Raw genomic sequence first — 25453 nt, 5'->3', positions numbered from 1 at the left:
GGCGACGAGCCGGTGCGTCGGCGCGTCACGGCGGGGTGCGTGTGAGGTCATTGCGCGCGGGCGGGCGGGGTCCGACGGTTTGAACGAGACGAAGACGGAACCGGAGCCGGGCGCGCGGACAGCGGACGCGGGTCCCCTGAGAGCCGGTGAGGCGGCTGGCCGGCCCGGGCGGCGGCAGCAGTCGGGAACTCACGGGAGGTGGCCCTCGTGAGCGGCGCGGCGCCGCGCGGGTGTGGGGGAGAAGGGCGGGACCGGGACCGGCGCGCGGCCTGTGTGTGTGTGGGCGCGCGCTCCGTTGTCCCGGGGGCGGGGCGTGGGCCGGAAGTGGGGGGCTGCCTAGTGGTGACCGGCGAGGTCCGGGCAGTGCAGCTGGGCCCGGAGCGTGTGCGCGGGCGCGCGCTCAAGGGGCGAGGTGGGGACCGTCGGTGTAGGAGCAGTCGTTGCAAGGTGGGTGGGAGTTGGTCTGCGGGGTAGAACCGCAGAGTACGACCCTAGGCAGGCGCTTCAGCCTCCCTGTGCCTCAGTTTCCTCCTCTGTAAAAGGGTGACAGTAGGATGGTCTCAGCGTGGTGTCTGGCAAAAGTAAGGCGGCCAGCGGGTGGCCTAGTAGATGCTAGGCCCGGTTTGCATCAGGGAGTAGACAGGCAAAGACATGCTTTCTAGGAGTCTGCTTTGCGGGCAGAGAGCTAGGAAGCAAGAAAATGAATACATGGCCAAGATAATTTCTGTAATTACTATAAAAGGGTGATACCAGTACTTCAGGGTACAGGCTGACCTCTGCAGCTTGAAGATGAGGATCTGGAGGCCCATTGAGGGAAGTTAAGCTGGGCCTGATGTCTGCCGGTGATGGGATGTCTTGAAGAGCATAAATCAAGATAGCTCTTTAATGGGCATTTGTCTGTGCATAAGGCATCATGTTAAAGGCCTGATGTATCGTAGTGTCATTTAATAGTCACATTGTCTTGAGATGCTATCGTCATTTTCTTTCTTTGCCCTGTGTTGTGTTTTGTTTTCTTTGTGGTGCTGGCAGTTGACTCCAGTTCCCCGACCCTCCACGTTAGGCAAGTGCTGTGTCACTGAGCTACCCTCCCTGATCATCGCCCTCTTACAGAGGCAAGTATGAGACTTTAGGTGGTGAAATGACTTGCCTCACGTTGTCCAGCAAGTAACTCAATTCCAGAGTCATAACCTGTGCTACCCCTTCTCCCCCAGTCTAGAAACTGTATTTCATAAAGATGTGCCTTTTGTTGTGATGTCAGAGTGCCAGCATATAGAAGCTTGGGAGGTGTGTTTTTCTGTTAGGGGTGGTCACTCGGATTCTTACTTGGGGAGTCAAGTGTGGTGCCAAATGCCTGAAGTCTTTAGACTTGGGAGGTACAGGCAGGAGAATGAGAAATTCAAGGTCATCTAGCTACAGAGCTAGTTTATGACATACTGTGTGAAAAGCAGAAGAGAATGAGTTCGGGAGACTTCTAAGAAGAGAATGAGTTCGGGAGACTTCTAAGAAGAGAATGAGTTCGGGAGACTTCTAAGAGAGTCACTGAAGGGAGAAGGATACTTGAATAGGTGGTAGAGGATTTTTCATTGTGGTTGTAGTATCGTCACATTGTCTTGAAGAGATGGTTGTACCCTTAGCTCAGAGAGCCCTAAAATGGTGGGTGTGTATCAAACTCAAGGATCTTGAGGCTAAGCAGTGGCCATTTTTGTTACTTTTTTGAGACAGGATCTTACCCTGTAGCCTAGGCTGGCCTAGAATGCCCTGTGTAGCCCATGCTGGCCCTGAACTTGGAGTGGGCTGTGTGTCTCAGCTTCTTGAGTGCTAGGTTTATGGGCATGGCCCTCAACCGTGGCTCAAACATCTTTACCAAGGAGAGTGAGAAAGAGCATAGCTCAGAGAGCATGTCTCTGTTTTGACTGCCTGGAAGAGCCAGTTAATTGGTTGAGTGAGTGGATGTTTATTACAGTTTATTGCACATCCACAGGGTGCCTAATCCCATGTATTTAGTGGCCACGGAGTTTGTGGAGCACATGAGACCTGGTATTAATGTACTGCTAATGAGAGAGTTTGAAATTACATGATGATGAAGTGCCATTAACCTTTTCTGAGCCGGGGTGTGGTCAGGAGACACATGTGGCTTTGCCAACTGCTTTCATTTTATGGTAGCATGAGACACACAATACCTAGTGAGTACATGTATATCCAAGATAGAAATGCTCAGCCTGGGATCATGTCATTCTGTTTGGATGGCTCTCATTAGTACTTGGTAATAGCATTCTGCATGCAGTATGCATTTTACTTGATCATTCAGAGATTTTTTAAACAGGAGAGAAATACCTAATGTGGTTTGTGATTCAGGAAAGTCTTTTTGGCTGCCATGTAGGAACAGATTGAGACAGACTAATTTAAGGGCTTGCAGGGGATCTTGAGAGGTGTTGGCAGCAGATATCAGGCACAGTTCTTAGCACTGAAGATATCATTAAAGAGGCGGTTTCTGCCCTCAACCCCATTTGTTCCTATGGCTTGTGTTTGATACGCCAGCTCTGATATGATATGCTGCCAGTTCCTTATTTTGTATTGCTCTCAGAGATCTGTTTTAGATGGTTGTGTTCATTTAGAGCTGACGTAGATCGAGTCAGTAACTTGTCCAAAGTCACAGCTAATGGGATACACTCATGTTCAAGCCCAGGTCCTCCAGTTGCATCCTGGCTGAAATGTGGTCTGCGAAGCTTAGAAATGGAGAAATGGAGCAGCTCCATGCAGTAGGCGAGTGTGGGAAGAGCCCCTCGCATACCAGTTACTAGGTGGAGGAGTGAAGTGTTCCAAGAGAACTAAGGGTTGGGTTCTCACGGCTGTTGTAACTTGCTGTGAATTCCATCCCTCTCTCCATTGGCAAGAGTCCTGTCTCAGGGAATGAGGACAGTTTTAGGTGTTAGAGTAACTGTAAAACCTACTGTTGGGGCTGGTGAAATGGCTCAGTTTGCTACCAAGCCTAACGAACTGAATTTGTGCCCTGGGAGCGACATGATAGAAGGAGAGAACCAACTCCTTTAAGTTTTCCTTTGAAAACCACACACATGCATATATGTGCATGCAGACACCACAAACAAAAAGTACAAAGCGTGAGGGAATGACTGAACAGGAATTCATAAGAGCATGAGATTTATAGTTGAATATAATATTGCTGCATGTAGTCCCAACTGCTCCCACGCCTGAGGCAAGAGGATAACATAAGCCTAGAAGTTTGAGGCAACATGGCAAGATCTGCATCCCAAAATAAAAGTATTGTTGGAAATAAAAATGATGTTGGGCTAAATAATGTTTATTATTTGCCCTATGATTATCACGGTGGTATTATTTCACCCACTGTCACACTCAAGTAAGACACAAACACCTGTTAGAGTTTATAGTTGCCTTATTTACCCTGGGCTGGGCAGATAGTTCCACCTCTGCTATCTCAGTAACCTTAGCATTCACCTCCCAGCCCGAATCCCATGCCATTTGCCTTAACCATTTATATCTGAGCTACCTTCCTTCCATAATCTTATAAATACTTGCTTATATTTTTCACCTCGGTGTTTTCTCCATTCATGCCATCCTCTGAGTTCTTCCTCCTGGCTCACGTGGTTCCTTCTCCACACTAACCCATCCTGGGGTCCTCCTTCCTTCTTTCTTCCCATCTGTCCAGTCTCTTTCCACATGATTCTCCTGAACACAAAGCCCTGGAACCTTAGCCACGTCTACCCCATTCTGCCCTGCCCAGGTTTTAGGCTCTTTAATCAACCAATCAGGTATAATGTCTTAGGCAGGTTTACACTGGATCTTGAGGGCCAGTAATTAGCATCAAAAACGAAGCATCAGACCAACCCCAACAAAAAAGACATTATTTCAAAACTCTGTCCAGAAAGGTGAGGGGCAGCATTTTCTGAGAAATGTGAAAATAGGGCTGGGCAGTCTTGGCTGTAAATATTTAGGGCTTCCTTTCTTCACCCCTGGAATAAAGAGTGAAGTGAGCCTTAAAGAGGATTGTCAGTTCAATAACAAGTGCCTTTGAAAGACCTCATACTTCGTTGCCACTCAGGTACTCTCTAGTTTGCAGGGTGTGCAGCAAAGAATAGTCGATGCCAAGGACTTTGAGAGATCGTCGCTTGACCTCACTTATGTAAAGTACCAGGTTATTGAAGACTGAAAGCAGATAGGGATTACTAGGGATTGGGCCAGGGCTTGGTACGTAGGTACACGCTCGGCAAGCAAAGCACTCTCTGGTGAGCAGTGTCCTCGCTCTTGGTTTGTGTGTTGCTGATGATGACTTGAGACAAGCTCTTACTTTGTAGCTTGTGCTGGCCTGGAACTTGAGGTTCTCCTGCTTTAGCCCCCTGAGTTCAGCTATGCTGCCACCATACCCACCTGTGCTGCTTATTTTTTGTGGTGTTGAGGATTGAGCCCAGGCATCAAGCCTGCAGAGCGCATGCTCTCCACAGCCCTTGGACTAGTGTTTTGAGCAGAATGTTCTTGTCTGTGCACCAGCCTCCCTTCATGAAGTACGTCCTGATTCCTTAGTGTCCTCTGTGACTTGTCATTGTGTATCAGTCTTATTAACATGGGACTGGCTGGTTTGGGGCAGTTTATTTCAGGTCATTTTATGCATGGAACTCTGGCTTATGACTGGAATCCTAGTGTCTTCTAAAGAATCTTCTTCTTTAGGGAAGAAGGCTACACTTAAAATTGAATATTCGTACAGGTTTGTGCTCGGTGATACTGGGAACTGCTTGCCCTCACTTTCATGCTTACTGTAACAGCTTTCTCGCTTTCATTGCCTGTTGCAGAAGATGGCAGTCAATGTGTACTCGACCTCAGTCACCAGTGACAACCTGAGTCGACATGACATGCTGGCCTGGATCAATGAATCTCTGCAGCTGAATCTGACAAAGATCGAACAGTTGTGTTCAGGTAAGAGACATCCACTGCACAACCCCCCTCCTTTGTGTGTGTGTGTGTGTGTGTGTGTGTGTGTGTTTTTTTAAGACAGGGTTCCTCTGTAGCCCTGGCTGTCCTGGAACTTGCTTTGTAGACCAGGCTGGCCTTGAGCTCAGAAATCCACCTGCCTTTGCCTCCTGGGTGCTGGGAATAAAGGCATGATCCACTATTCCTTGCTCACTAGACCACTTTTTCAAAGTACCTGTGGCCTTAGGGTTTGCATAGGCCTCCGTATGAAGCCACAAAGAGATTATGGTTTCTTTTAGCTTTACCCCTGCTGAGTGCTGGGAGGTGTGGCTCAGTTGATCGAGTACTTGCTCAGCACGCACAGAATGCTGGTTTAATTTCCACGGCTGCATGAACCTAGATATGGGATCACGCCAGCAGGGTGATCAGATGATCAGGGTTTTGTTTTGGTTGCTTAGTGAATTTGAGGCCAGTCTGGGATATATGGGGCTCTGTCTCAGAAGTGACTAAATGAATACTTTTTTCTGAACTGTGCTTACCCAGAACATGCTTCTGCATGTCCACTGCCTTTTGCTGAGACTGTGACCAGGGCCCAGCTTCTCAGTGCTCATGCAGCCACAGTTCAGGTTTATCCAATGACACAGAACTGTAACGCTGTTCTTGTGTAACTTTTTATTTTTTGTTGCTGGAGATTGAACACAGAACCTCACATATGCTAGGCAGTGCTTTACCACTGAATGGTACCCCAGCCAGCTATTTTTATATTAATTCATCAGTTATGTTTCATATTCCAAAGAAGAACAAGACCAAGTCTAGTACTTACCATTTCAGGGCCAGTTTCATCAAAGCTACAATTCGCCGTAGAAACAGTAAGTTAAAACAAGAACAAACCATGTTTGTGTATGAGCATTGGACATGTGTAGGAAAGTGGTAGGAAGAAGGGATCCTAGGGGGTCCTGTTATTCAGAGGATATGACTATTGGAACTTTTCTTTTTGTCACCTTCTGTATGTATATGTCGTATGTTCCAGCTTTTCATGTGATATTTTCCACTGTTAGCCAGTAACTCAGAAGTCCTTATTTTGAAAGCTATATGCTGTTTCTTTCTGTGTTTTTACTGTTGTTATTTCATCCCAGACTTGGTCTCTCTCATTTGGGACAGTGGCTTCCTAAATTTCTCAGTCTGTCTTTAACTCACCCTCTTGTCGAGAGGTAGGTGATTCATGAAGAATAAATAAAGTAACTAGTGGTCCCCAAGAATGGCCATTATTTATTAGCCTTATTTTGTTATAAAATAGGTTGCCTTAATTTGTGCTACTGTCCTCTATCTCCTGTTCATTTTCTCAGCTTTCATTGCTGTGCCATCATTTTTTGAAGTCTTTTAAAGCACTTGTTTGCCTCGTGATTTATGAGTAATGTGGGGGTGAGGTCATCTTCCTTTTCATTGGAGACTGCTTTCTTACCAGCAGTTTTTCCCTAAAATTTTTTTCTGTATAAAGACAGTCCAGAATATTTCTCACTTAATTGGAAGCTGCTTCTCTTCCTGTGTAGATAAGTTGTGCATGTCCCAGTCTGGCCCCAGGCTCTCTTATTTAGGCAGGGAGCTGTCATGGACACGTCATGGCATGAAGAGGCCTTTAGTCTGTTGTGAGCCATGTGACCTTGGGTGAATTTTTTTGATGGTCTTCTGGTACTATTTTCTCAGCTGTGAACTGGGGCAGGAGTCCTGGCTCACCAGCTTGGCTGTTGTCAGGGTCCCCTATAATAGTGTTGTGTGTCAGACCCTGGAGGCGAAAAGAGATCTCTTCATTTTAAAGATGAGATTGCCCATGGGAAATAGCTTAGACATTGCAGAGCTTGCCTTTGAACCTGATGTTTGTGTGTTGTGTCATGTGTGCACGGATGCTCATGAAGGCTAGGAGGATGTTTGCATCCCTGGAGCCAGAGTTACAGATGCGTGTGAGCTGCTTGGTGTTGGTGCTGGGAAGCGAGTCCTCTGAAAGAGCAGCCAGTGCTCTTAGTTACTGTGCCATCTCTCTGGTGCTGTCTCCCAACCTACCATATATATTTTTTAAGACTAAATTTTATTTTGTAGCAAAGGGTAGTTGGCCCGGAACTTGTGGTCATTCTCCTGCTTCTGCTTCTTATGTGTTGGGATGGCCTGTATATCATTATGCATATGAGATTAATTATGCATGGTATGTGTTGCATTTTAAAAGAAGTATTTGGAAGAGAATTGAACAAATCTAATTGTATATAATTAGTAATAATGACTGTTTCACCAAAACTCTGTGAAGTATTTCCACTTTTCTTAGCTCCTGTCACTATTCTTATCCCACACAAGGTATTGCTCCTTAGTGGAAAGTATTGAGTGCAAGACATTTAACTAATGTGTTAGTAAACTTCTATTCATTGTCAGTTGTCCTCTTGAAAGCTGCGTGGGATGGTTCTTGGTGTGTTAGGTGGTTGAATTGTATTTCACATTGGCGTTTTGAAAGCAGCTCTCACTTGTAGCTTGAGACCACATAGGATAAGCTGTGTAGACTGTTTCTAAGGAATTATAGTCAGAGAAGGGAAAGCTTCTCAGCTCTGTGTGTGTGTAAGGCCCTTTAGTACTGGGTCTCACTCCTTCTTAACGAACTGCCAATAAGCAGTGGATCAAAAAGACCAGAGATCACCAAGTGCAGTCTTTAGAAGGGAGGCATAGATTTTTCTCTAAAAGTACAAAGCTGGGGTCTTGCTCTGGTAATGTGCTGCTGGCTGTGAATGCATACAGACTCAGGAGCCTTTACTTGGCTCTGGAAATGAAAGAGGGTCAGGAGAACTTGGGTGACATGGACAGGTTAATTCAAGAGCACCCTGTGTTCTCTCAGGTATCAGCTTTGGAGCACTAGCCAGTCAGGTATATTGCAGATACCATCAAAGAAGGAATTGTCTTCACACACTGATTTTGACACTTCACATAGTGATTTTGACAGCAGGCTGTTTTGTCCAGAAAGAGCCAGGAGTTGCTTTTGCTACCCTGTGTCTAGTGGGCAGTGCTATTAATTTCTTCTGTTGGTGGATTGCTGTGTAGTGTTTCCAGTTTCTCACCCCTCATACTGGAAAGGTAATATATAAGCAAAAGCAAATACTGGTTATATAGTTCTGTTTACTGTTTTAAAAATCAAAATAATATTTTCCCTTGTTAAAATATTTTGAACTTAGCTAGGTGTGATGAAGCATGCCTTTAATCACTGAGTTCGAGGTCAGCCCAGTCTACAAAGTGAGTTCTAGAATAGCCATGGCTACACAGAGAAACCATGTCTCAGAAGAAAAAATTTTAATTTTAAGCTTTAATTTTAAGGTTTGCATTAATGACCCCCAGCCCTCTCTGCTCATTTTATTTATTATTTAAGATATGCTCTTTGAAGCCTAAACACTCACTTTTAATGGCCATGTGTGTTTTGTGTACCTTAATGTTAAAGGGCTAGATTTATTTATTTATTTTATGTGTGATGTATGGGTGTGAGGGCTTCTGGTGAGCCATGGAGTACATGTGGAGGTCAGAGAACAGGTTTTGAGTTGTTTCTTTTCCACCTTGTTGAGGCAGGGCTCTCTCTTTTCTGCCACTTGATATACTACAGGCTTGTTGGGCCCTCAACTTCCAGGAGAGTCCCTGTGACCCCTTCCTACCTGTTGTAGGAATGATGGGATTACAGATTACATTAAATCTGGTCTTTTCTGAGTTTTGGTTGGCCTTGAATTCCAGATCTACCTTTTTGAGTTTCCTGAGTTGTGGGATTACAGATGTGTGCTGTAGGGTAAAGTGAATATTGGCTAGGATTTTTCAAGCATACCCTGGACTGAACCAGGTTGAACATCAGTGCACTTGAGATGAGAAATGTCTGGTATTGGGAACTAAACTGGGGCCCACTGCAAGAGCTGTCCATGTTCTTAACTACTGAGCTGTTTCGGTGGCCCCATCTTTTTTGCTATCTATGGTCCACTGTATAAATTTTAAAGTTTAAAATATATAAAATTTTAAAATTGGGCCTGGGAATGTAGAGGACTTGCCTAGAATACACAAGCCCTGGGGTTCTTTCTGAGCTTCATACATATAATCGGGTGTGTTGTCTCATGCTTAGAAATCCCAGCACTCAGGGAGTGGAGGCAGGAGGATCAGAAATTACAGATTATTTTTGGCTCCATTGAGTTTGAGCCTAGCCTAAGCTACATGAGACCAGTCTTTAATAAAATTGTATCTGGTTTAAATAGATGTGGATGACCATGCTTTTCTGCTAGTGGCATTTACAGTGCTTGTAATGGTGCACACCTAAGGAGGCACAGGCAGGTAGATCTCTGTGAGTCCAAGGCCAGCCTGGTCTACATAGGAAGTTCCAGGCTAGCCAGGGCTGCGTAGAGAGATTTTTGCCTGGAGGAAAAAAGTGGCACTCGGTGACATATAATTTACTGTTTTTGTTTTGTGTTATTATTGATTCAGGGGCAGCATACTGTCAGTTTATGGACATGCTCTTCCCTGGCTCCATTGCCTTGAAGAAAGTGAAATTTCAAGCTAAGCTAGAACATGAATATATTCAGAACTTCAAAATACTACAAGCAGGTTTCAAGAGAATGGGTGTTGACAAAGTAAGTAAACTTTATTTTTTTGTTCGGGTTACTTTCTTATATTTAAGATACTTTAAGTTTTAGTTATATTTTATAAAGAGGTGTGTGTGTACACGTACATATGCAAGTGCATTTGTAGATCTGAGGACATGGGGGTGAAGTAGAGGGGAAATCAGATCATTAGGTTTGGCAGCACGTGTCTTTGCCCATTGAGCCATCGTCTTTTTGAGACAGAGTCTGTGTGTATAGTCCTGACTATTCTGGAATGATGTAGACCAGGCTGGCCTTAAATGCACAGAGATCTGCCTGTCTCTACCTTCCAAGTACTGGGATTAAAGGCATGTGCTACCCTACCTAGCCTTGCTGGCCCTTTTAAAATTTATTTTTGGAAGTCTGTTTACCAAAGGCTAGCCTTGAACTTACTGTGTAGCCCAGGCTGGCTTTGAATTCATGGTGATATTTCTGCCTCAGCCTCCTGCACTCAGGATTACAGATGTGAGGTACTCCCTCTGGCTGTTTTAAAGTAATGTTTGATGTTTTCTGTTTCCAATTTATGTTACCTCTTGTTTTTAGTTAACTTGATTACAGGGAACCTGGTTTTCTCTACCCTCCCACCCCTGCTTCCTTCACTGTCTTCTTTCTTTATTTTCTGAATTTAGTAACAGTCTGGGGCAGTCAACCTGTAATCTGAACTAGTGACTAAAATTTATTTTAAAAGATTTATTCTATGTATATGAATGTTTTGCTTGCATTAATATGTATTATATCATGTATGTGCCTGGTGTCTGTGGAGGGCAGAAAGAGGGGGTTGGATCCCCTGGAGTTGGAAGTGGTAGTGAGCCACCATTTGGGTGTTAGGAACCAAACCCGGGTCCTCTGCAAGAGCAACAAGTGCCTTCAATCATTCAATGATCTCTCCAGCCCTAAAATTTTCTTTCATTACATTTTATTGAGAGAAAGGGGAGAGAGGAGTGGAGAAGAGAACTGCAGGCACACGAGTACGTGTATGTATGTGCCTGTGTGACAGCACCTTTACCTGCTGAACCATCTCACTGGTTCTGTAGCAGACTAGTGTTTTATTTAATCTCTACTAGTCTGAGGGCTATTTTAATTTCTAGATTTATGTCTATAAAATATACTGTACTTGATTCTGTACCTTGACTTGTTTTTACCCTTCTTTCCTCTCCTTTCTTTGCTTTTCCTTTACCTCTCTTCCCACTTTCTAATAGTTTATTAATTTTTATTTCATGTGCATTGCTGTTTGTATAGTCTGTGTAAGGGTGTCAGATTCCCTGGAACTGGAGTTGCAAACAGTTGTGAGCTGCAGTGTGGGTGCTTGGAATTGAACTCGGGTCTTCTGGAAGAGCAGCCAGAGCTTTGAACAGATGAGCCATCTCTCTGGTCCCTCCCATCCCTTTTTAGATAGAGTCTTACTATGTGGCGTAGACTAAGCTTGAGTTTGACATACTCTTGTCTCAGCTCCCAGAGTGTTCACAGATGTGTGCCATTGTACTAAACCAGGGAATTTCTCTTTATGGCACAGTGAATATGCTACCCTTCACTGTGTCTTGATATGTGCATATGACTGTGGTGAGACTGGTTCCTCTGTGGTGTAGAGGATTCAGTACAAGGCCTGTGCATGCCAGGCAGGCACTGAACCGTATCCTGGTCCTTGTTCCTTTTTGTTCAAGGTTTCTTTTCAGGAGTTTGGAGAACTGGCTACGGATTGGTACTGTATTGAAGGCGAACTGATCTTAGCAAAATCTCTAAGATATTTTCTCCTTTTGGCAGAGCTTTGTGGGTTTTTTTTTTTTTATTGTTTTTGTTTTTGATGAGTGAACAGGTTTGATGTTAGCCAAAGCCCCCTGCTTTGTTCTGAATGGTTTTGACTTTTCTCTGCAGATAATTCCTGTGGATAAATTAGTAAAAGGAAAATTTCAGGACAATTTCGAATTTGTTCAATGGTTCAAGAAGTTTTTTGATGCAAATTATGATGGAAAAGAGTATGACCCTGTAGCTGCCAGACAAGGTCAAGAAACTGCAGTGGCTCCTTCTCTTGTCGCTCCAGCTCTGAGTAAACCGAAGAAACCTCTCGGCTCCGGCACTGCAGGTAAACAGAACTATGAGGCTGTTTCTAGTAATTCCACTTACTCAACACTGAACCAGAAGTTTTTATTCTTTTAAAAAAAAAAACAATTAGTGTAGCTTGGCATAGGTGCTCCACACAGAACTGTGCTGTAGCCCTGAGTAAGGAGTTTTGAGTAGCCATAGGCCTGTCCTGTGCTTCTGATAGGGTCGTGGATTCTGGCATGTGGCAGATACATGCCTGTGCTCTGCGGCTCTGTTGGAGCCTCTTCACCCTTTCCCTGAGGTCTTCCTCCCCTGTAAAGTGGGAAGTTAACACTTGCCTCTGGCGTGGGTGAGTGAGCTGTTTTACCTAAGGGCTTTTTGTTGGATGTAATAGAATTTCCTTATGCTAGCTCACATAAGATAGCATCAGTTACGAGGGAAATTGAGGCATTTTTATAAACACCCAAGAAGCTAAGTTACAGTTAGGTCTGAAGTTTGGGAACTCAAGAGTTTTCTCAATCTTTCAGGGACTCTCTAGGCTGTCTGCATCATTATGCCTTTAGTCTGTAGGCCAGCCTTCTGTGCCTGATTCTGGCTTCCTTCATGGCGATTCAGTGCAAGAGCTGCTGTGGCTTTGCTGCTTGCAGGGTCTAGCAGGGAAGGGAAGTGATTTGTAGAGTGTCTCTTGAGAATGTTTGGGCTTGTTTGTTTTCCCAAGGTGTCTTTTTAGTAGTATATTCATAGAACATGGGCATTTGTTGTGAGCCAACACTCCCTGCTAAAGATGGAGGTCTTTTTTTGAGGCTGGGTCTCTGGCCCAGGTGGACCTTGAATCCACAGTGTAGCCAAGGATGACCTTGAACTTTGTTCCTCCTGCTTGTAGAGTTTTTGTTTGAAGAGCTTTATTAAGAAAGAATTGACACATTGCACATTTTACCGTTTTAACCTAAAAAAAAAATTTTATGTGTATGGGTGTTTAGTTTGTATCTGTTTGTATCACATAATGTGCCTGGTGTCCTCAGAGGCCAGAAGAGGGTGTTAGATTCTATGGAACTGGAATTAGAGGTGGTGGAATTAGAGATACCATGTAGGTGTTGGGAACTGAATCAGGTCCTCTGGAGGAGCAGCTGTAGCTGAACTTTTTACTACTTTGTGGGTTCCTTTTTCTCTTCCACCCTTTAACACTGGATAGGAAAGAAAAAAGGATAGAGAGGAAAGGGGGTGATGTTATTGTTAGACTTCCTGCTGATTATGGTCATTTAGTTCCTTGGGGTAAGTTTGATGTTTACTGTCATGATATCCAATCTCTCTTCTTGATTCTTTGTATATAAGTACTTGACAAACTGCAACCAATAACATCCGATCACCAACTGGCCACCGCCACCCCTCATCTTTCAGGGCTATAGCATTTATATGTCCTCTGAAAAGTTCCCAGAATTCCAAACATTACACACCTGCAGAAACCATCTGCAGCTGGCAAAACCATGCCCCTGCCAGAGCATGAGGCAAATCATAGTCACCTGCTGTGAAGCAGCCTAATATCCCCACACCTGGGATTAAAATGAAACCATATTCCCATAACATTTCTGTGGTTTTTAAAGAAACCCAAATTACAAAATTCTCACTGTGTTCTTTTTATTCTTTAGCAGTTGAGAATGGCAACTATGTAGGTAATTGTGGGTATAGAAAATTTTAGATGTTCAGGTTAAGAAAGTACCAGAAAGTGCCACCCAAAGGAAACACCTATGACTGTGGACAAAAAGGTCTGTAGCTATAGATTTTGGGTACTAGGAAGATGAGCTATTTATTTCTAAGCCTGGTATAGTATCTCTGTCTCACAGAATAATTGCAACATGATTAGCTAAGGTGACAAATGTTCATTCATCTTGAAGAGTAGCCATTTTTGGTTATGTTAACTTGGGTCACTGCTTTGTCTGCCTTTGGCTATAAACACTGAGGGATCTGTAACTCTTCGTTACTGAGGTTGTTTTTCTCCTGACCCTGTAGATATCTAAAAGGTCAGCTCTGAAGTTACAGTGGTAAAGGCAGGCTCTACTCTGGCTCTTGTGAGCTCCTTCCCTTACCGAATCCAGTGAGTCTGAGATGATGAGTTAGAGGAATCTTGTTTTCCAGATAGGGCACAGAGTGCTCCAGTACCAGCTGGGATTGAGACTTGCTCTTGGTAGAAGGTTTGCCTTTGATGCATTGCTTGTGGGTTGCCTTGCTTGTGGGTTAAGGTCCATCATTGTGTGTACCAGAGTGATTGCACTTTTGAGCAGACCGTTCACTGCAGCAGAGTGAGGATCTCACTGGAGGACTATCCGAAGCATGAAGGAGCCTGCTAAAATTGTTACTTGAGTCTAATGTCAGGATAAAAGAACCATTTTGGATAAATGTGGGTTGGGGTATTGTGCTGTTTGTATCTGGGCTGGCTACAATCCCTTTGCTGACTTTTCTGTGGAAAGTAGTTGATCACAGACTTCTTGCTTTTTGTGCATTTTTGTCTGCTTTTGAAATTTCTCCTAACATGGTTAGTCTTCTCTCAGCTCCACAGAGACCCATTGCAACACAGAGAACTACTGCAGCTCCTAAGGCTGGCCCAGGGATGGTGCGAAAGAATCCTGGTGTGGGCAATGGGGACGATGAAGCAGCTGAACTGATGCAGCAGGTACTAATTGCGTTACCTCTTGTGTTGTTCACATTGTCGCTGTGGGTTCTTTGCTTCACTCAGGAGGGCAGGGCCTCTCTGTTTGCCTGTTCAGACTTGATCTCTTGACATGTGTGAGTCTTTAGCTGCAGCATGGGCCATGAGCTGTGGAATAGAACAGGGGTCAGGCTTTCCTAGTGCCACAGAAACCTATGTCTGTCTGGAAATTAACTTAAAAAAAGATTCATTGACTTTTATGTGTGTGTTAGTGTGTCTGACATGTGTACCAGACCAGAAGATGCCATTGGATCCCCTCTTACTGGAGTTACAGGCAGTTATATCCTCATTGTGGGTCAAAGTGGATCACAGTTAGTTCTGGACCCTCTTTGGAATGCCCTCAAGTTCTGTGGGATTCAGAGAATAAAAGACGAATGCAGAGCTGCTTTCTGGAGCTTGAGAATGAAAGTGTTAGGAAAGACCTGCTGTTCCTCTGTTCTGTTCCTCACAGTTCAGTGACGGGCAGTAGATCAGAAAAACAAAATGGGGGCTGTTGTTCCTCTTTGTATCAATCCTTCATTTGTTTATTGCTTTTGGGTGATTATTTTGACTCAGTCCCTACTGGGCACTGCTGCTGTGAAGTGTGGAGTCCTGGAGGAAAAGCAGACTTCCCTAAAACTTCAGAGGAAGCAGTTGCAGAGGAAAAAATACAAGAGAGTAAAGAGTGGTCAGCCGAGGCCACATGGCTCAGTAGACCCTGCATCCCGCAGGACCATCTAGACAGTCTCCATCAAGATGAGCACAGAGAGGAACCGAGACCAGTTCTGCCATTACTTCCCTTATGCTTATCAGTCAGCCTCTGGACTAAACACCTTATGTATAGGGTGGGCCTGATACTGTGGATGTTTTTGTTGTTGTTTTCCTCTTGAGATAGGGTCTTAACATGCAGTCTAGGTTGGCCTTTAACTCATGGCCATACTGCTGTAACATCTGCTTCTCAAATGCTGAGATGTAATCTGTAATCTGGCGGGAGCTAACACTTCGCTCACAGTAATTGAGTTGGGTGGAATGGTGTTTGGTACAAACTCCATTGAGATAAATGACAATAGACAAAAGATACTCTTGAAGTCTGGAGTAGATGTTCCACTGTTCTTTAAAAGGTCACATTGATTAGAACTTTTTGGCTTGTGAGAAATAAGAAATGAGTAAGAAAAAGGAAACTCCCCTAAAATTTAAGAGCAGTGGTTCTTAACCTGTGGGTTGAGAACCTTTGACCTCTGTCTCCCAAAATATTGAAATTACGATTCATAACAGTAGCAAAATGATAGTCATGAAGTAGCAGTAAAAATAATTTTATGGTGGGGGTTACCACTATATAGGTACCACAGTTAACACTGCATTAGGAAGGGCGAGAGCCACTGTGTTAGAGGAAGCAGTTGGAGAGAAAGATACAAGAGTGTAAAAGTGGTCAGAAATATGGAAACTACCTCATATTTTTATAGTTGCTTATGCCACACACAGAATGCTTTACACTACAGGTTTTTGGCAACCTTGTGAGGTTTTACAGATGAACACAGTGTAATTAAGATTTGCATCTGACTGCCTAGCCTATTTTTGGTGCTGAAGGGAAACTGAGGAGGAGGTTCTCATTTGTTTTCCTTTTTGATCCCATCTCAGTGAAAAGCTCCTTAATAGTTTAAGGTGTGTGTGCTATCTACCTACCTAGCTCTCTCTCTAGTTTGTTTTTTGAGACAAGGTTTGTCTGTGTAGCCCTTGAACTCCCTTTGTAGACCAGGATGGACTCAAACTCACAGAGATCAGCCAGCCTCTGCCTCCTGAGCGCTGGGCTTTGGGGCATGTACCACTGCACCCAGCACTACCATGTCTTGCAGTCTGCCCAGTCTGGGACTCACAGTCAAGGTGGCCATGAACTAGTGTATATTATTTTTCTAAGGCTGAAGAAAATTGACATTAAACTGAACTGGAATTTTGCTTATGTTTTATTTTGAACAAAGAACACCTCATTTTGGGTTGACTATTTATTGTTTCACCAGTGCTCAATGTTGTCAATCTCTTGTGCAGGTTAAAGTACTGAAGCTCACTGTTGAAGACTTGGAGAAGGAGAGAGACTTCTACTTCGGAAAGCTGAGGAACATTGAACTGATTTGCCAGGAGAACGAGGGGGAAAATGACCCTGTACTGCAGAGAATTGTAGATATTCTTTATGCCACAGATGTACGTGTTTACCTGAAGAGAGTTTCTTTCCATTCTGCCTCCTAAGAAAAAGATGAACGTTGTTGATTTTAGTTCACTTTGTGCTGGTACCCAGTGTAGGGTTCACCAAAAAATTTCATCTTTTACTCCCTCCAAGTTAGCCAAAGAATGCCTTCTCTAGGTCTGTGTCTTTGATTGAGGGAACAGTAAACTCAGGAAGTGGCTGGCTTGCCCAGCTTTTATAGTTTTGCCACCTTACCCTTGTGGCTTGACCATTCCAGCTGGAGGTATTTTTGCCATTATAAGGACTCCAGTTATGCCCTTGATCCTTGATGTTTGTGTCCATAACTGCCAGGGTATGCCTTTGCTCCTCCCTCCCAGGAGCTTGCCTGACTCCATTTGTGGTTTTCTTTGGATCCATCATTATTACATAGCCTTTAATCATGATGTTAGTTCATCAGAGAAGACTGATTTTCTTCCCCCTAGGTGTAGGATTTGATACCTAGCTGTGTCCACTGTTTAACAGTATTTGTAATTGCACATAGCTCACAAGGTCTGTGTAACAGTAGATGAAATAGTTTTCTAAACATATCTTTGGGATTTTGGAGGATTAAGACAGATGACTGAAAAGCTGCTAATTTGTGTGCTAAATCCTTAAGATTTTCATTGTGTTCAGTTATGAAAAAATAAAGATATAGGAGTCTTTGGTCTTTCAGTGGAAGTACATCTTAACTAATTTAAACTATAGAGATTTAGTTAAAAAGAAAACTATAGATGTGTTTTTATGAAAGAGCAGTGTGGTCACTCCGTGCTGTATGCCAGCGTTGAGCTGGGGGAGGGGCCACAAGTCTTAAGTTTGCCCTGCTGTTGGCTTTCCAGCCGTCATTGACATTGGACCAACCCTTTCCTGCTGTTGCAGGTACTTTGGTTCAGTAATGGCATTCAGCGTAACAAAGATGCCTGAAGGCAGAGCTAATAACGTCAGAATACTAAGATTTTTGTTTTTTAGATAGCACAGGCTGACCTTGAATTTAGCAGTTCTCCTGCTTCAGCCTCTTGAAGTGTTAGAATTACAGGTGTGAGCCACCGCATTCAGGTTAGAACACTGACCTTGATGGGCAACTTCAGGTTTTTGGTTTTGATCAGGGGTATCATAACCTAGGTTGGGATTGAACTCACTATGTAGCCAAGGATGACCTTGAACTCCTGTTTGCCCATCCTGAGTTTTGGGATTACATATGTATGTTACTCTGCCAGTTTACATGTCATTGACTTTTTATGTTTCTCTCTTGTGCAACTGGGGATTGAATCCAGTTTGTCTGTATACAGTTAAGTGCTCTGCTGCTGGAGCTCTGTCAGGAGTTTTTGAGGTAGTAAGGTCTCATTCAATCCTGGAACTCTAGTCTGTAGCCACAGACTGGCCTCAGCCTCATGGCCATCCACCTACCTTAGCCTACCGAGGGTTGGTTTTACAGTTGTGACTCCTGGACTTGGAGTTAAAGACTTTTGAGGGAATATACATTTTAAACATACGTTTAAACACATAAATATTCATTACTTCTGACTGCGTTGAGGATGAATTTGTGTGTAGTTTTTGGCATTAAGAAATGGTGCTGTTGATGAGTGTGGTAGACACACCTTTAAGCTCAGCACTCAGGAGGTAGAGAGGCAGGACAGTCTGAATGTGAAGCCAGCCTGGTCTATATTTAAATGAGGTCCAGGCCAGGCAAGGCTGCATAGGGACACGCTATATCAAAAATTGAAACAAACAAAAAAGAAATGATGCTGTTGTCTGAACAATATAATTGTGGTCACCTGGTCTGTTTAAGTGCCACGTGTGTAGGAGACAGGAAGAACTGCCTACAAGGAGAGGCTTAAATTGTGAGGTCAGTGAGGTGAGGGAGGAGCTGGCACTGTTTTGATTAATAGCTTTCCTCCCTTTTCTTTTTCCGGTTTCAGGAAGGCTTTGTGATACCTGATGAAGGGGGCCCACAGGAGGAACAAGAAGAGTATTAAGCAGCCTGGACCAGCAGAGCAACATCTGAAGTCTTCACTCCAAATCATGTGCTTAACTGTTAAATATCCCTTTTATTATTCTTAGAGAATTCACTGGTTTCTTTTCATAAGCAAAAAGTACCTCTTCTTCAAAGTGCACTTTGCAGAAGTCTCACCTTTTCAGATGAGTTGAGTTAGGAGCTGTTGCCTTGTAGCAGAGCAGTATTAACATCTAGTTGGTTCACCAGAGGAACAGAAAGGCCAACATGGGGCTCTTTATGTGGATGCTGGTCACACTGACTGATGGAGAAGGGGGTTTTATAATACATGAGGTGACAAACCTCAGAGAAATGTAAAGACTGAATTGAACTTTAAACTAATGTGAAATTTTGGCAGAGAACGAATTAATAAATAAATGCCTTAAGAGTATTTAAAATATGCTTCCATATTTCAAAATATAAAATGTAACATGACAGGAGATTTTATGTGTCTGACGTTGTATCTGGGAAGGAAGAGCCAGACTTTAGACTCTTTGGAACCTGCTGTCACAGGCCTTTCAAGGCTGCTTGAATCTCACAGATGTAGTCTTTGGCTCAGAAGGGAAGTTTGAAAAGTTCTGTAAAGCCATTTGGTGTCATTGACTAGTTGCATCCCTGCTATAAAAGCAAGCAGCCTGGTTGCTTGGGTGAATAGAGGGGTCTGCAATGCCTGAGACGAAGAGCTCAGCTTGTGTTGAGCATCCCTCTCAAGTTTTCAAACTGCCCCTAAGTTCCTATGTATTGTGTTTCTGGGACCTGCCCACATCTCTGGGATTTGAATGGGCGTTGAGTCCTGTTGTACTGTCTTTTAAGTTTACATTTAACACGTTCTCTGCTCCCCTTGACCTCTGGGAACTCCTCTGGCTCCTTAAGTTTGCTGCTGAGCGTTGTAAATACAGCAGGCAGGTGATCGTGCTGCAAGTTCATGCTGGACGTCTGGCAAAGGAGTGATCAGTGAAGGCCAGCGCCGCCTTGGGCTCTGAGGCTGGGTGCTTGGTGCCTGCTGTTCGCAGCTCCCCTTTGTCACCGAATGCTTTGCCAGTGCACCAATCTCTTTGGAGATAAACTCTCTAGATGTTACTAAATGTTAAAATGGTTTTTTTTTTTAATTTTAGAATATACAGTACCAAGACTGAAATATTAATATTTAAAATACTTCTTTCCTTAATTCTCCCTCATTTGCTTTGCCCACAGCCTATTCAGTTCCTTTGTTTGGCAGAATTTTGCAAGATGTATGTTACCCACTACTGAGATTGTTCAGCCCCTCATGTGTTTGTATTGATTTGTTTCTGGTGGTAGCTTGTCTTATGCTGTGTGTAGAAAACAGGTATTTTATGACAGATTGTTATGTAGTGCATGCTCTGTGGAATTCAGAGGAAATCCAGATTCAGTGATTAACAATGCCAAAAAAAAAAAAAAATGCAAGTAACTAGCCATTGTTCAAATGACAGTGGTGCTATTTCTCCTTTGTGGCCTTTTAGACTTCTGTTGCCCCCAAATTCCATTTTATTGGGAACCCATTTTTCCACCTGGTTTTTCTTGACAGGGTTTTTTTCTACTTTAAACAGTTTTTAAATAAAATTCTGTATTTCAAGAGTGTCCTGTCTTCTGAAATGTGTCTTGCCTCGGGTGTAAGCTTTTAATTATAGGGATAAGGTAGCTATTCATCCGTCTTCAACTGATTTTAGATAGAAGGCTGAGAAGTGATTCTCGATTTCTTAAATAGGACTAATCTTTTCAAATTCCTCACTTTTTGTCAAACCAACAAATCTGAGTCCCCTTCTAGCCTTTTCTTCCTTCCTCTCCTTCCTTTTTTTTTTGTTTGTTTTTTGAGACAGGACTTTACTCTTTTCCTGATTGGCCTCAAATTTGTGGTAGTCCTCCTTCCTTGTCCTCTTGAAGGGTGGGGTTATGTGTGTGCCATCATTTCTGGCTTAAAACTGCTTATTTCGAAGTTTCTTTCTGTCTTAAAATTCACATTACTTTTCACAGTCTTCGCTGTTTTAATTTCTTTTACACTGTTTTCCTCACAGAAGCAGAGAGCTGTGTAAGGCTGTTTTAAGCTGAATAGGGTTTGGTTGATGACTTAATTGGAGGTAATTGTTTCATTTTCCTGAAAATGTGTTTTCAAAGGCAGTTAGCACAGTCTCAAACTGGAAAATAAAGTTGTTGCCTCTTTCCTGTTGTGTTAAGAAAGTCCTATGCCTTTAAAAATGAGTTTAAACAGTGACCTGCCTGTTTTTTGTATCTTGAAATGTTAAATAGAAGGTTAATTCATCTGATCTTGAGAGTACCTACAGTATTGTCTGCTCTGGGAGCAGAACGTAGTGATTTCGTGAAGTTTATACTCACTGCTGTCCCTGAAGGTTGATGGCATGCTTTTTGGCATGATCTCATCCAGAAACATTACCAGTTTTGGGAAGCATTTGGTACCATCTGTGTTCATCTATAAGACACCTGCAGGGATGTATGTTGGGTGCTGTCAGTTGAGAAGTTACTGGGTAAGGAGTGAAGTGGAGACTATGCATTGACGTGGCTGAGCCCTGTAAAGCCTTTATGTTACTAATTTAGATTAGGGCAATGGTGCAGCTAGATGGAGCTTCAGGTCTTAGTGTGTGTTTCATTGAGAGCTCAGATGTGAGGGTTTTAATCTGATCCACCTCTGTTTTTTTTTTTTTTTGTTTCTTGCCTGCAAATCAAGGGCACTGATGTTGACCGAAGGGCCTCCCATGCTGCATGGTTTTTTGGATCAGGGGACGCTAACTGACAAGTGCAGAAACAGGGTTGAAAAGCTCCCTATGACAGGACAGGAAGCATTATTTCATGGCTGGAAATTGTTTTTAGATCAAAACAAAACAAAGATTCAGAAAACTTCAAACAGGGTTTTTGTGTCCTGAGAATTCAGGGCATGGCTTTGGGCATTTTGGAAAGTGTTGAATTCTTTTGGTGGCTTTTTTCAGCTTGGTAGGTGACATCAAGCTTCTTTGTCTTTGAGTCAGTTTTTCCCAGATGAAGGATTAAACACATGTTGTGTTTTATTTAAATGATCTAGTGACTGGTTTTAGAATACCATCCATGATTGAAGAATTGTTGTCTAGGATGTAAAGTGAGGAAGAAACGGCTTTCTTTTACTAGAACCATGGGACTCCTCAGGGAAGCCTTTTCTTTAAAGATTATAAGTATTAGTTTGAGGAGCCTTGTTGGGTGATTTCCCCATAATTCATGGTTTGATTAGTTCACAAATCAGGGCTGTGGGCTTTAAGCCTGACCAGCCTGGCCAGATTAGCTTGCTAGTGTGTGTGTGACCCAAATTTCACTGTTGTCAGCAGGGAGAGTGAATGGATCTGCTTTCAGCCATGCTAAATGTTACCATGTGATCACTGTCCCTGAATCACTGGTTATTTTTCTATCCTGTCACTTGCTCTGAGTGATAATGTCCTATCTTCAAATTCTCATAGTTTATAAAATGTGAAAACTAAACAAGATGATATTTAGGTGTTTTCATTGTGTTTACTGCCTCTTTTCATAGTGTTTTAGTAATGTTATAGGTGTGTGGAATATTTTTCAAAGACAAGGAGGGGTTCTTTGCTTTCACCGAACTGACCATACCAAGAATCCTTGACCTATATGGCGTTAGCCATGTTACTGCTTAGTTTTCACTTGTGATGGTCAATGTTTTCCTTCCTCTTTGGCTTAATCTGCATTCAAAAGGGCTGTTCTTATAGTCTAGGGCTTTCTTTGACATTGTTGCCAGGTAGCTTCATTACTTTGCTTGTCTAGATTTCTAGTCTCCTTACTCCAGAACCTTAAGTCTTTCTGTTATTTTGAGGCAGGGTTCATGTATTCCAGATTGGCCCTGAACCCACTGTGTATTCTGGGTGACTTTGAACTTTGGGATTATGGGCATCCACCACCATGGTCCAGCATCAGACTCAGGGCTTTGTGCATGGTAGGCAAACGCTTTACCAGCCAAGCCACATATTTAGCCCCGTGAGTGCTGTTGTACTTTGAAAACTTCAACTACTTTTGAGGATGGTACACTGTATGTTTCTTTTTCAGGTAGATACAGATCCTAGTTTGTGTTGCCTCTCAACTCAGTAATTTTATTTAAGTTTTGAAAGGGTTCATAATGTTGCTTTGGCTGGCCTGCAGCTTGCTATGTAGACTAGGCTAGCCTTGAGCTTACAGTGATCCATTTGCCTTCTAACTGCTGGGATTACAGATGTACGCCACCATGTCTGGCTTACATATTAAAAATTTTGGCAAGGTACATAGAGCTGAAAGATTGAGTTTTGACATTTTAGAATTTTGACATTTTAGTGAGGGGAGGGTGTTGCTGTTGATAAATGTGAGTGAAGAGGTGCCTGATCTCTGAGGGTCTGTGTCTGCTGTAATTCCTGCCCGCCTGAGGGCCCTCTCTGTTGCATCCCTTTCAGTGGTCAGCATGTCCTTGGATTAGGTTGTATTTTCAAGGGTATTCTCTAGGTTGTAATGCCCGAATTCATCTCAAGTAGGCTTTGAGCTTTGACTGAATCATTGTGTTGAGATTTATCTAGATTTTCCTTCTATATGCCTTCCCACATTTAAAAAAACTTGTTATTGGTTATATTTTGACTCTTTTGAACTTTTCCTTAAAGAAATGAATATATTGTAACCCAGTCCGTGTCTCCTCCTACCCCATTTTTCTTCTAGAGAAGGGAGAAATTATCTCCTAACATATTTTAGCTATATAAATACTGATAGTCAGTGAAAATAGGATATACTTGAAAAAAGAAACCACCATTAAGTTAGTAATATGTGTCACTGGAAAATTAGAAGCTTTCATAATAGTCAACATTCTATAGAGACAGAACCAAAAAACAATTGGAAACATTAACCTTTTATTTTTAGGCTGACGAGATGGCTCAGCAAGTAAAGATGTGTGTTGTACAAACCTGACATCCTGAGCTCAATCCCTGGAACCCATGGTGGAGGGAAGAACCAGCGCCTGGAAGTTACCCTTTCTCTTCCACACATGAGCCCACCTGCACCCCCATGTACTCATGGGCCACACAGTTTTATTTGATGTGTATGTCTGTGCCACCCATATGTATGTCTGTGCACCATGTGCATGAAGTACTGAAGGAGATAGAATAGAACAGGCCATCAATTGGATCTACTGGGATTGGAATTAAGAGACATTTATGAGCCACCATGTAAGTGCTGGGAATCAAACCTGGGTCCTATGGAAGAACAAGCACTGCTCTTAACCACTGATTCAGCTCTCCAGCCCCACCCACCTCCAATTATATTAAATCAAAATTTCTAGTTTTTCATATCTAGCCAAACTATTTGAAAGGGTTTTGTGCCTTTTAAAAATGACTTATCCATTTAACTTTTCCTATCTAGCAGTATGGCAGAATACCTTTGTCCCATTGGGTGAAATGGGAGCAGACATTACTTTTGGTTTGTTAATGTTCTCTGTTTAGGCCCAAGGAGGAAGTTTTGTCTGGTTGTGGTGTCTTGACAGTTTGGTAATGTCCAGTTTCTCACAGTCTGGTTTAAAGATCTGAAATCCATGACTTTAGCAGAAGTCTCACTCAAGAGCTCTTTGATCTGCTGGCTCTGGCATTTATTCCATGATGAAGAGTGATAAAGGTAGCAAGTCCCCCACCTTGTGTGTCTCTTACTGCCTTTCTCTTCTCAAATAATTGTGGCTGATGTAGAAGTTGGAGGCTCAGAGCCTTTGTGCTGTTTGCTGTCTCAACTGGGGGAAGCAGATGGCTTTTTTTGTTTGGTGAACCTGATTTACCATAAGGCCCCCTGGTGTTTGCCGTGATTCCTTTGAGGGGGAGGCTCTCTGGGCCAGTGCTTGTCATGTAGATTACTTTGTCATCATGTTTGTCCTGGGTCTTTGCTCTGTTATTGCCCAATTTCATTAATAAAAAGTCTCAAACTGGGTGAAAAATGGCTGTGCTTGGTTTATGGGTATATGTGCGATTTCCTTAGTTCCCTGGTTCTAAATTTGATCAGCCAGCTCTGCAGTCAGTTAGAAGCCCTGTCTGCCTTGGACTTGGGGATTTCTGCCAAGAGATTACAAATGATGTGAAAGTTGAAAACTGATAGCAATCTGTGTCAAATTTAGCTATGGAGATCAAATTGGGTCAGGGTGAATGTTCTCTGAAAATTGGTCACTTTGGCCTTTAGAGTCATTTGCCTGGCTCCAGGGCCTGAATAGGAACTAGAAGTATGTCTTCATTTCTGAGACAAATGTCCTTTGCCTTGAGTCATCTGCCTTAAAATTGCATGCTGACCAATTACAATGTAATATGTCAGTTACCCCCTTCCTGTGCTGTCATGCTCCCTACTTCTGGATCTGTACTGCCCTTGATTTTCCCTTTGTTGTCTGTTCTGAACAGAACTTTTGGGTGTGTTAAAAGCAGTGGGTATAAGTTGAGATCTTACTTGCTCTGTGATTCTAAATATAAGTTGAATCGCCTGTTTCCTCCTCCTCTGTGGACTTCAAGTTCCTCTTCTCCCTTCCACCTTCATTTCTCCTTTGTCCCTCCTTCCTCTGTGGTTCTGGGGATGAAATGCAAAGCACCATGATAGGCAAGTGTTCTCCACCAAGCTGTGCCTCCAGCCCTTTTCCATTTCTCTTGAGTGGTCTCTGCTGCCATTGAACAATGTCTTTAATCCCACTTGGTAGTTTGCTTCAGGACTACAGGGTCATGTTCTCTCTTTCTAACAAAATATAATAAGATAAACTGTTGTATCACAATCGGACAAGACAAACCAACAGAAAAATAAAAGAGCCACAAGAACAGGAACAAGAAGTCAGAGACCCACTTGTTCACACATTCAGAAGTACTAAAATAGTACTATAAAAGTACTAAACTGAAAGCTATAGTATATAAGAAACAGACTTGGTGCAGACCTGTGTAGGCCCTGTGCTTGCTGCTTCA

The 25453-nt window shown here is 43.0% G+C and overlaps 1 protein-coding gene across 3 annotated transcripts; it reads left to right on the top strand.

Moving 5' to 3' along the window:
• Mapre1 (microtubule associated protein RP/EB family member 1) lies at positions 1–20108 on the top strand. 3 transcript variants are annotated; one of them, XM_021639699.2, is made up of 7 exons: positions 1–146; positions 4824–4947; positions 9424–9569; positions 11451–11658; positions 14165–14286; positions 16345–16497; positions 18436–20108. In XM_021639699.2, the coding sequence occupies exons 2-7, from the start codon at positions 4827–4829 to the stop codon at positions 18490–18492; spliced, it is 807 nt and encodes a 268-aa protein (XP_021495374.1). In that variant the 5' UTR covers positions 1–146; positions 4824–4826; the 3' UTR covers positions 18493–20108. The 3 variants fall into 3 exon arrangements, with proteins under 3 accessions (XP_021495374.1, XP_021495376.1, XP_060239022.1); XM_021639701.2 differs by lacking the exon at positions 1–146 and adding an exon at positions 331–447; XM_060383039.1 differs by lacking the exon at positions 1–146 and adding an exon at positions 1049–1112.
• The last annotated feature ends 5345 nt before the right edge of the window (positions 20109–25453 follow it).

Source organism: Meriones unguiculatus, chromosome 4 (genome assembly GCF_030254825.1).
Source record: "Meriones unguiculatus strain TT.TT164.6M chromosome 4, Bangor_MerUng_6.1, whole genome shotgun sequence".
In the NCBI taxonomy this organism is placed as follows: domain Eukaryota; kingdom Metazoa; phylum Chordata; class Mammalia; order Rodentia; family Muridae; genus Meriones; species Meriones unguiculatus.
This window is presented reverse-complemented; position numbering and strand designations above follow the sequence as displayed.

Coding starts and splice junctions, on each gene's coding strand:
- Mapre1 (XM_021639699.2), top strand. CDS start 4,827: ATGGCAGTCAATGTGTACTCGACCTCAGTCACCAGTGACAACCTGAGT. Junction 11,659..14,164: donor TCTCGGCTCCGGCACTGCAG/GTAAACAGAACT, acceptor GTCTTCTCTCAG/CTCCACAGAGACCCATTGCA. Junction 16,498..18,435: donor ATATTCTTTATGCCACAGAT/GTACGTGTTTAC, acceptor TTCCGGTTTCAG/GAAGGCTTTGTGATACCTGA.